At 42.5% G+C, this 12,039-nt stretch overlaps 1 protein-coding gene across 1 annotated transcript in view; it reads right to left on the minus strand.

Annotated features, from left to right (window-relative positions):
- Positions 1-12,039, minus strand: part of LOC106589661 (piggyBac transposable element-derived protein 5) — a 32,015-nt gene that overhangs the window by 12,388 nt on the left and 7,588 nt on the right. Inside the window, exons 3-4 of the mRNA XM_014179905.3 lie at positions 8,413-8,547; positions 7,077-7,257 (exon numbers count right to left, since the gene is read on the minus strand). Coding sequence (XP_014035380.1) covers positions 7,077-7,257; positions 8,413-8,547 — 316 coding nt within the window. The remainder of the gene's footprint in view (positions 1-7,076; positions 7,258-8,412; positions 8,548-12,039) is intronic.

The following is a 12,039-nucleotide window of genomic DNA, read 5'->3' on the forward strand; positions in this document are numbered from 1 at the left end:
CCTAGGCTAATGTCGATAGCTAGCTATATAGTTGTATTCAAGCTGAGGTTAATCAAAAATGCAAACATACATTTTGATTAGCTAGGTAGCTAGCTAACGTTAGGTTGCTTGTCCAAATTCCAGCAGCTAGCCTCTGTAGCTAGCTAACACCAGTCAGCTGATAGCTACCTGACTAACAAACAAGCAAAGAAAGGTAGCTAACTAGCCAATGAATGTGGGTTTGTTTTAATTAGCTAGGTCAGTCAGATGAGAGCTAACTTTGGCTAGGATGCTAACCAACAAACAAGGAACGTAAGGTTTTTCATTAGGCTGAAGTCATCATGTGTAAACTACTGACCTAGACACTTGCGTGTAATCAAAGCTGAAACAAATATGCAGAAATAAGATAGTGAACATCCTTGGCTGCTATGATAGCCAGTTAACGTTAGCTAGGCAAAGCTAGCCAATGTAAGACTAGCACATATGTCCAGTTCATGCACCACAATAGATCATACATTGTTCCACAAAACTAGCTAGCTAAATAGGTTCAAAGCAGGATCAAAGCCAATGCCAAACTTTGGGAAACGGTCACACTGCTAGCTAGCTGCCTTACAATGGGCATTGAAAAACTAGCTAGGTAGAATACGCCATAGACCAAGCCTATGGTAAAAGAAGATGTTTCGAGCTGAAATAAAAGGTCCCAACATTTTTCCATACGCACAAAAAGCTTTGTCTCTCAAATTTCGTGCAGCATTTCTCCGTTGACAAGATAATCCATCCACCTGACAGGTGTGGCATATCAAGAAGTTGATTAAACAGACCCCAGAGGGTCCCTGGGCTTGAACCAGGGGCCCTCTGCACACATCAACAATAGTCCCCCACAAAGCATCGTTACCCATTGCGCCACTAAAGCCGCTGTCGTTGCAGAGCAAGAGGAACAACTACTTCAAGGTCTCAGAGGGAGTGACGTCATCGATTGAAACGCTATTAGCGCGCACCCTGCAAACTAGCTAGCCATTTCACATCGGTTACACCAGATAATATTCATTTCTCTACCATAAGCCACCTCCAACATCATTTTGTAGAATTTGGCAGGAGGTCCTCACAACAGTAGACCACGTGTAAACACGCCAGCCCAGGACCTCCACATCCCGTTTCTTTACCTGCAGGATTGTTTGAGACCAGCCATCCAGAAAGCTGATGAAACTGTGGGTTTGCAGAACCAAAGAATTTCTGCACAATCTGTCAGGAACCATCTCAGTGAAGCTCATCTGTGTGCTCGTCGTCCTCACTAGGGTCTTGACCTACTGAAGTTTGGCATTGTAACCCAATTCAGTGGGAAAATCCTCACCATCGATGGCCACTGGGACGATGGAGAAGTGTGCTCTTCACAGAAGAATCCCGGTTTTAACTGTACCGGGCAGAAGGCAGACAGCGTCTACGGCGTCTTGTGGGTGAGCGGTTTGCTGATGTCAACGTTGTGAACAGAGTGCCCCATGGTGGCTGTGGGGTTATAGTATAGACAGGCATAAGTTACGGACAACGAACAAATTGCATTTTATCGATGTCAATTTGAATGCACAGAAATACCGTGACAAGCTCCCGAGGTCCATTGTCATGCCATTCATCCACCGCCATCACCTCTTCCCTGTGGCTCAGTTGGTAGAGCATGGTGTTTCCAACGCCAGCATGGTGTGTGCAACGCCAGGGTTGTGGGTTCGTTTCCCACGAGGGGCCAGTACAAAAAAAAAAAAATGCATGAAATGTATGCATTCACTACTGTAAGTCGCTCTGGATAAGAACGTCTGCTAAATGACTAAAATGTAAATGTAAATGTTTCAGCATTATAATGCACGACCCCATGTCGCAAGGATCTGTACACAATTCCTGGAAGCTGAAAATGTCCCAGTTCTTCCATGGCCTGCATACTCACCAGACATGTCACCCATTGAGCATGTTTGGGATGCTCTGGATCGACATGTTCAGTTCCTGTCAATATCAAGCAACTACAGCCACTGAAGAGGAGTGGGACAACATTCCAAAATCAACAGCCTGATCAAATCATTGTGAAGGAGATGTGTTGCACTGCAGGAGGCAAATGGTGGTCACACCTGATACTGACTAATTTCTGATCCATGCTCCTACCTTAAGGTATCTGTGACCAACATATCTATGTTCCCAGTCATGTGAAATCCATAGATTCGGGCCTAATGAATTTATTTCAATTGACTGATTTCTTGAACTGTAACTCTGTAAAATCGAATGAATTGTTGCATGTTGCGTTTATATTTTTGTTCAGTGTAGTTATGAACCGCATATACAGTGCCTTGCGAAAGTATTCGGCCCCCTTGAACTTTTCGACCTTTTGCCACATTTCAGGCTTCAAACTTAAAGATATAAAACTGTAATTTTTTGTGAAGAATCAACAACAAGTGGGACACAATTATGAAGTGGAATTACATTTATTGGATATTTCAAACTTTTTTAACAAATAAAAAACGGCAAAATTGGCCGTGCAAAATTATTTAGCCCCTTTACTTTCAGTGCAGCAAACTCTCTCCAGAAGTTCAGTGAGGATCTCTGAATGATCCAATGTTGACCTAAATGACTAATGATGATAAATAGAATCCACCTGTGTGTAATCAAGTCTCCATATAAATGCACCTGCTCTGTGATAGTCTCAGAGGTCCGTTTAAAGCGCAGAGAGCATCATGAAGAACAAGGAACACACCAGGCAGGTCCGAGATACTGTTGTGGAGAAGTTTAAAGCCGGATTTGGATACAAAAAGGTTTCCCAAGCTTTAAACATCCCAAGGAGCACTGTGCAAGCGATAATATTGAAATGGCAGGAGTATCAGACCACTGCAAATCTACGAAGACCCGGCCATCCCTCTAAACTTTCAGCTCATACAAGGAGAAGACTGATCAGAGATGCAGCCAAGAGGCCCATGATCACTCTGGATGAACTGCAGAGATCTACAGCTGAGGTGGGAGACTCTGTCCATAGGACAACAATCAGTCGTATACTGCACAAATCTGGCCTTTATGGAAGAGTGACAAGAAGAAAGCCATTTCTTAAAGATATCCATAAAAAGTGTCGTTTAAAGTTTGCCACTAGCCACCTGGGAGACACACCAAACATGTGGAAGAAGGTGCTCTGGTCAGATGAAACCAAAGTCGAACTTTTTGGCAACAATGCAAAACGTTATGTTTGGCGTAAAAGCAACACAGCTCATCACCCTGAACACACCATCCCCACTGTCAAACATGGTGGTGGCAGCATCATGGTTTGGGCCTGCTTTTCTTCAGCAGGGGCAGGGAAGATGGTTAAAATTGATGGGAAGATGGATGGAGCCAAATACAGGACCATTCTGGAAGAAAACCTGATGGAGTCTGCAAAAGACCTGAGACTGGGATGGAGATTTGTCTTACAACAAGACAATGATCCAAAACATAAAGCAAAATCTACAATGGAATGGTTCACAAATAAACATATCCAGGTGTTAGAATGGCCAAGTCAAAGTCCAGACCTGAATCCAATCGAGAATCTGTGGAAAGAACTGAAAACTGCTGTTCAAACGCTCTCCATCCAACCTCACTGAGCTCGAGCTGTTTTGCAAGGAGGAATGGGCAAAAATTTCAGTCTCTCGATGTGCAAAACTGATAGAGACATACCCCCAAGCGACTTACAGCTGTAATCGCAGCAAAAGGTGGCGCTACAAAGTATTAACTTAAGGGGGCTGAATAATTTTGCACGCCCAATTTCAGTTTTTTATTTGTTAAAAAAGTTTGAAATATCCAATAAATTTCGTTCCACTTCATGATTGTGTCCCACTTGGTGTTGATTCTTCACAAAAAATGACAGTTTTATATCTTTATGTTTGAAGCCTGAAATGTGGCAAAAGGTCAAAGTTCAAGGGGGCCGAATACTTTCGCAAGGCACTGTAGTCAATGGTTGAACCCCAAACGCACATGTCTCAGTTCAGTTGTGCACTACAAGTAAGCAAATGCACGCTAGCATCAGACAATTTATCAGGTCCGGCATACGCTCCCTTTCCTGCTTTCTTGTCATTATTATAATCAACATTTGTACTGACTGATTAAAATGGTGTCAAGTTACTTTTCAGTGTGTTCCCAGAAAATCTGAAGTCGCCATCCACAAGTAAAGTAGTTAGGGGGTGAGGGTGCTGCACACTGTGCACCCAGGTAAAACAACTTTAGAATCATTGAGGGGGTTCGATTAATCTCGCCCGGGAGCCAGTGTACGTAGGCATCTTTTGCATAGGCTAAATGCAGATTGCATTCGATTTGGAACCAGGCTGCCTCCTGGGCGTGAGCCAGGTGCCCCGCTCTTTCCGACAGTCGGCTCAAATCAAGCACGTGTAGTAATGAGTAGGATTCTGTGTTCACGTGCAAAATGGATTACTTTTGATAAAAACACTTTATCTTCCGACCCTCCCCACTTTCATAGCCCGGTGTACCCTGGGCCAGATTAATCGAACCCCCTCTCTGATTGCTTAAATTGTACGCCATTGCTGCGCATTCAAAATAAAATTACATGTTTGCTAACTTAGCTTCATTATTACATGAGTCTGTTTTCAGAAAATCAACTGTTTTAGACTACTGTATTTTAACCAAGTGCGAGAAACAAACATTCAAATCAGTATAGAGTGAATAAACCAAATCATTTTGGAACAGGTGCTTCCAGTCTGTCCATTTAAAATGGTCTGTCTAACTACATTTTTTAAGAACAGGATTTGTAGTGTAATCGTTAGTTATCCGTCTATAGATCTGAAGAGTGTGGGTTTGCCTCCCGGAGGATACATTTGGACGATTAATTTGTTTATAGTTTTGACAGCCCCCTCCCGCCACACACACTTTCATTTATTAAGTGGCTCTTAAAAGAGCCTTTGGGTTCGTGGAGTGGCAGGCAAGTGTCAGTGAGTGTGGTGGTGTGTACTACTGCGTGCGTTTTGCTAGAACGGAGGGGAGACCTGCTCTCAGACTCTAAAGGAAGAGGTCGTTGGCCTCATCTCTGAAATGCACATTACACGCTATCCCTACGGTACTGCCCAAGGACATAGTGCTTTATGGCAGAGTGGTGGATTGTGGGCATGCGCCTGACAAGGAGAAATGCAAGCTGGCCCATGTAGAGCTGACAAACGACTTAAAAAAATTCAAATGGAAGCAGTACACATGGTACTTCGGACAATACTTAAAATCTATGTTCTGTTCCAAATTTGTGAGTATTCCCATATGTTTTCATATTTACACTACCCTTTATAAATGTGGGAATGTATGGTCTTTTACTGGAGTTGGACAGCTGTGTACAGAATTACTAAGAACATTTGTTGCTAAAGGAATTAGAGCACCTATCCAATGTCAGATTTGTAAATATGTATATATATTTTTCTTAAGAGTGTTTTGTACTTTTATTTTACACGTGTTTCACAGCAGCATTTGTATCAGGAGTTACCAAAATTGCTCTTGAAGATCCACAGGGTTATGCATGTTTTTGTATTCAAGCCCAGTACCACACCTGATTCTACTACTCAGCTGTTCATCAAGACCTTAGCTGTTCATGAAGACCAAAATCAGGTGTGCTCAATTGTTTTAAGAGAGATCAGGGAATAAAATCCAGTTTACTACATATTTACTTAAATGGGTTTCTGGTTTTTCGCTTCCCTCCGGAAAATCAACTATTAATATTAAATAAATACTAACAACTACATTATTTATGTTGCCATTATTGTTTACTTTTACTGCTGTGTTATAAAGTTGTATAATAATGTTGAATAACCACCTTCCGGTGTAAAAAACATGGAAATTAAAACCAAAAAAACAATCTTTTAAGTGAGAGGTAAGCATTGGTCTGAAGCCGAAAAAGAAAGGAAATTCACATGAGCACAACAATGCCTATTCCACCCATACTCTACCAAGGTTTACCAACACACAGCTTTGACCTACTACAGTAACTATGTTGGTATTGTACTCCAAACTACAGTATGTGTAGGCAGAGTACTTAGGATTCAAACCTTCTCAAACAGCCTAATTCATACTCTCTTCAGATGGACAATGGACTTTACGGTGTCATGCTATTAAAATGATATATATATAATTCGGCTGTATGTATTTTTAGATATAGGCCTATTGTAAATGTGTATTATTGTTGCATCACCATCTTTATTACAAAAAGAAATACAAGTACAAACATAACTTTAAGCTACATATTATTTTGACAGAAGTAATGAACTGTCCATTGATCAGCAAAGCAATTGATTAAACAGGACCATGTTTGAAACACACGTGGTTCTGAGCTTATGTTAATATTAAACAGGTAAGCTAACAGTTAGTTACAGAAATAAGGAATGCAGACAGGCTCTATCTATCTGTGCCCAACACACCACCACCACCTGTTGTTATATTGGGCACCATACTGACCAAAAAAGGATTTTATTATATAACGCACCACATTACTACAAGACAAAACAGCTCAATCAAGTCTGATGGTCTTGTAAGTATAAAAGCTAGTGATGCACTGATATGACATTTTTGGCTGATACCGATATCTGATATTTTCCTTGCCAAAAAAAAAACAATACCGATATTTATTTTTTGCAGCCCTTTAAGCATTCTCGTACAGTTAAATAGTTAACACACACATGAACGCAGCTGTCTAAGGCACTGCATCGCGGTGCAAGAGGCGTCATCCAGCCTCCATCACATCCGGCCGTGATTGGCCCAGCGTCGTCCGGGTTTGGCCGGGGTAGGCCGTCATTGTAAATAAGAATTTGTTCTTAACTGACTTGCCTGTTTGAGAAGGTTTGAATCCTAAGCAACCTGCCTACACATAGTTTGAAGTACAATACCAACATAGCAACTGTAGCTGTGTGCTGGAAAACCTTGGTAGAGCATGGGTGGAATAAGCATTGTGGCGCTCCTGAATTTCCTTACTTTTTAAGCTTCAGACAAATGCCTCCTTCCCATTTAAACAGTTTTTGGTTTTTAATAGAGAGAAAGGATAGAGAGAAAGAAAGTGATGAGGAGAGAAAGAGACAGAGAGAGGGAAAAAGAGACAGACTGAGATTAACATATACCCTGTTTCTCAAACTCCTGGTACAGGTTGAGGCTGGTGATGCTGGGTCCGGTGAAGATGATGCTGTTGCGGCCTGAGAGGTTCTGACACAGCTGTTTGGCCACCATACTGTGGAGCTGAGGCTTGTTCTTCAGGGTGGCCAACCCGTCAGGACCCTGGCCCTCCTTTAGATGCACATAGATCTGGAAGAGAGATACAGACAGTCAAAGCCATGATAATGTCATACACTGACATGCAGAAATCAATACATACATTACCTCAGGAATGATCTGTGTAGCAGCTATCGTTCCAAGTGTTCCAACTAGCGACCTTGATGTGGCTCCTACAATCTGAATCACTGGCCTGGCTTAGCTCCATTGATTACAACGTAAATCTTACTCTGATCAGACAAATTGATTGATACGCTCGTTATCATCACACAATGTAATTTATCATTTACAATATGAACCCTGTTGTTTAGTAATAGATAAGACATTAACAGTCGTTGTCTTGTGAATTACGTAAGAAAATACATAATAGATGAATTCTTCTTCCCACCAACTGGGACGGGCGTGCATAACCATTAATTCTCATGCCTTCCTGGATCTGTTTGAGGCTTGGGGCAGCAGTCATTTGGTTATACACCCACCAAGAGCAGAGAGCAATTATACTAAGTGGACTGGTACTTTATTTTCCAAGCAGTGACTGGGCATTGCACTAATGGAATCCCATTGATTCGCTCTATAACTTTTGACTTTTTTTTTTTTTCCATCCTCTTCTCCCTATGGCACATTTCTGCCATAAAAGAAAGCAATTCAGAGCCAAAAGAAACCGATCGGCTTGTAAAAGCCTAACTCCTGGGAAACAACAACAGAACATTGGGTCTGGAGACTGATTGAGTCATCCAATCACACAATTTGCCTAGACAAATACATTTTTTATTTTACCTTTATTTAACTAGGCAAGAAAGTTAAGAACAAATTCTTATTTTCAATGACGGCCTAGGAACAGTGGGTTAACTGCCTTGTTCAGGGGCAGAACGACAGATTTGTACCTTGTCAGCTCGGGGATTCGAACTTGCAACCTTGCAACGCTCTTACCACTAGGCTACCCTGCCGTCCCTGGCAGGCAGTCTTGTGTAAATCCCGGTGAGGTTTCACAAGGGGTAATTGAAGGTGCACAGTCTTTGTCACAAAGTTGGCAAACCACTAGCTCCCGGATATAAGAGTATAAATCCAAGAGGTTAGAGTACAGTCCCTCCCCTCATTTTTTCTCCACTGCCCTCACCATCTCCCTTTGTCTCATTTACACAAACATAACATGATGCATGTACACACACACACACACACACACTGTACCTGACAGATGAAGCCAGTGGATGTGCATTGGCGGACCCACAGACTGAACTTCCTCTTCCTCCTCTTCCTCAGCTCTCTCTCCGTACAGGTGGTGATGAACACCGGGTCCTCATCAATCAGAGGCTCATGGAGCACCTATGGAACAGTGGGAATATACAGTTCATATTCAAAGGCATCCATTCAGCCAAGACCAGGTATATAACCAGGGATGGTACCATGGCAGCGGTTTCTGACTGATTGTACTGTGTAAGTTGCATGTGTGTGGACTACAGACTAAGGCTAGGTAGCATCTTATCACAAAATGTAGGATATCAAAGTGGATGGAGGACCCAGGCATGCGTAGCCAGTGATTTCCCAACGGGACCAAGGAGACACAACGAGGCACAGGTGGTGTTTGTTTAGCCCAGAGCAGAACAAGCCAATACTGTATATGTACTGCCTGCTACCTCTCTGTTAATTAACTCACACCTCCTACCACTGGGGAGCCACACAGACACACCGCCTGACTGAAGTACCCAGAATATCTGCTCGGTCTGCAGGAGAGCCAGAACTCATTAGGGAGCAGGGATTTCAGACCTGCAACAGAAGTGAGTGTGTCTGTATCAGATTGAGCACTGTAGATAAGGTGTGATGAGGTTGTTCCAGGTTGATTTTCACCCCTATCGATTTGTTGTGATGATACAACAGAAACACCTGGCTTCTTTACAGGGAGTCAAAGAGGTAAAAAAGAGAGAGACAACGTTGACAAGAGGAGTTTGCGACAGTAATTATTCAGTTGGAAACGATCAGCAACTGTTCATAGCTATCCACAGGTCTCCTGAAAATCCAGAAAATGATTCACAAAAGGATTTGAAAAGAATTCATAGTTATTCCTGCATGGGTGAAGTCAGTGACAGGTGAACACATTCTGTTTAAATGTGTGTTGTCTGACTTTTTCCCTGCTGCCTGGCTATAGACCTGTCCTTCATAACCTTCTAAGTGCTCTACTGGTAAATTACAACCATCTGTTATGCTCTATTGGTCTTTGGCCTGTGGCGGCTGGATGTCTATCAAACCCATTTCTCAACCCCAATGACTTAATCTCAGTGGAGGCCATGATACAGATTAATTATAGCGGTCTTCTCTCTCTGTCTCTTGCTGACAGCTACTGCATTAGCTAAGATCAGTGGCAGTTTGACAACCCTTACCTGAGGGAAATACACAGTGTCTGAGAAGATAGCGGTGGAAACAAAAAAAAGGTACACCTATTTGCCAGACCTTAATTTGCTAGATCTCTAAACAGAGTTGTTTGTGTTGTCTAGTTAATGAGATTTTTTATTATTATTTTTTTTACAGCTAGCTAAGCAGAATTGTTAATGACAAAGCTCAGCAATTTTAAATTTATTTCCCAAAGAACCCCTGCTATGCCAGAGATGCACTGGAAGGCACTATCCGCTTTGACATGCACAGTTCCTTTCATCTTAAAGTAGAAACTTCACTTAACACATTTCTATAAAGGCTTTTGTTATGCTTATTATACAGATGTAGGATCTTAATTTGATCACCCTTTTGCAGGAGAACTTTCCTGCAATGCAGGAAATGTAAAATGTGTAGTGTATGAGGTTTAAAAAGACTTCTGAAGTTTGTAATTTCCACTTTGAAATTTCAGACTAGATTTTTACCTTACGAAAAATGTATCAACCCCTATCAAAATGTCCATCAATTATAATCCACATACTAAATAATATTTCCTGTTGCTGCAGGATTAATTTTCTGCTGTAGCAAACTGGCTCAAATTAAGATCCTACTGTAAATCTGTAAAAAGGCAGAAGCTGAAGAAGGTAGGCTTCACAGACAGCAAAAACAGTACATGGAACATTTTGGGTAGACAATTTTTCTTCACCACAGCCAGGGAAAATACATTCATTATTCAGACAGGACATCCACCCCTAGTCTGTGCTGATCAGAGCCCCAGACAGAGGCAGCCCAATCAGAGACATGTTAGCAGCACATCCCACTGTGGAGGGTATGTTTACATCATACCTTTACAGCTACTAGACGGTACTGGGCAGTAAGTGTAGATAATAAGAAAGTAAATGTCTGGGTGAAAGTATTTGCATTGGCAAATGATAAAAAGGTTTTGTACAGTGCCTGTTGGATTGTACACACACAGAGAGAAAACAAGAAAACCAGAGCGAGAGAAACACCCTTATCTGAGCTGAGCTACTGAGGCTATCATCAGTGCTGTGCGGTGTCCAGACTCCAGCCTTGGGGGCCCTGACATCTGGGCCAGAGGCTGTGGTGTGAAGGTGCATTCCCTATCCCTCAGCTCTGACTGTGTGTCTGCATCATTTCCATTTAAACTCCTGGGAGTGAAGCAGAGCAGAGGGGAAGGGAAATGCCCTCTCAGAACTCCTCTCCTGTCAGCTTCGGGAGGTAGCAGTGCCCCGCTTTGATCCGCCATGTCTGACATGGAATTTACATGCAACGCGCAATGCCTGATCACCAGGGAGCACGCTGAGGAAAACTCTGTCAGCCTCCTGTACACTGTGTATATAGCTGAGAATACACGACTTCTTGACTGACACATTGGGCGCATCCCAGAGTTATTCTCAGATACAAGTGTTAGGGCCGGGACAATACCAGTATCGCGATACTCGTTAGTATCGTGACAATTAAACAAAACACAAAGCAGATTTGACTTCTTTAGGAAAACAGCCCTAATGTTGGAAACAAACATCATTATGTTGTCATCCAGAGTTACATTTATTTATTTTCCAAACTATAGCATATTTTACACACAGCAGGTTTTTAAAGAGCGAATGAATGCACCAATTCAACCCGTTTCTCATTAAGAAAAACTAGATATCAGTCTTGGGGATGTGGTTCGATGTGGCAGTTATTGATGTTTGTCCCCCATGGGACACCATAGGAACAAAGCCAGTAATACTTCCACAAAATACTCAGAATGAATCTAAGATACACTCTATATACACAAAAAAGTATGGACACCGCTTCAAATTAGTGGATTAGGCTATTTCAGCCACACCTGTTGCTGACAGGTGTATACAATGGAGCACACAGCCATGCAATATACATAGACAAACATTGGCAGTAGAATGGCCTTACTGAAGAGCTTACTGACTTTCAACGTCGCACTGTCATAGGATGCCACCTCTCCAAAAAGTTATTTAGTCAAATTACTGCCCTGCTAGAGCTGCCTCGGTCAACTGCAAGTGCTGTTATTGTGAAGTGGAAACGTCTAGGAGCAACAATGGCTCAGCTGCAAAGTGGAAGGCCACACAAGCTCACAGAACAGGACCGCAGAGTACTGAAGAGTGTAGAGCGTAAAAATTGTCTGTCCTTGGGTTGCAACACTCACTAACGAGTTCCAAACTGCCTCTGGAAGCAAAGTCAGCACAAGAACTGTTCGTCGGGAGCTTCATGAAATGGGTTTCCATGGCCGAGCAGCTGCACACAAGCCTAAGATCACCATGCGCAATGCCAAGCGCTGGCTGGAGTGGTGTAAAGCTCGCCACCATTGGACTCTGGAGCAGTGAAAAAAGAAAATTCTGGAGTGATGAATCACGCTTCACCATCTGCCAGTCCGACAGACAAATCTGGGTTTGGCGGATGCCAGGAGAATGC

This window comes from Salmo salar, chromosome 28, assembly GCF_965601325.2.
Source record: "Salmo salar chromosome 28, fSalSal1, whole genome shotgun sequence".
NCBI classification, from domain to species: Eukaryota; Metazoa; Chordata; class Actinopteri; order Salmoniformes; family Salmonidae; genus Salmo; species Salmo salar.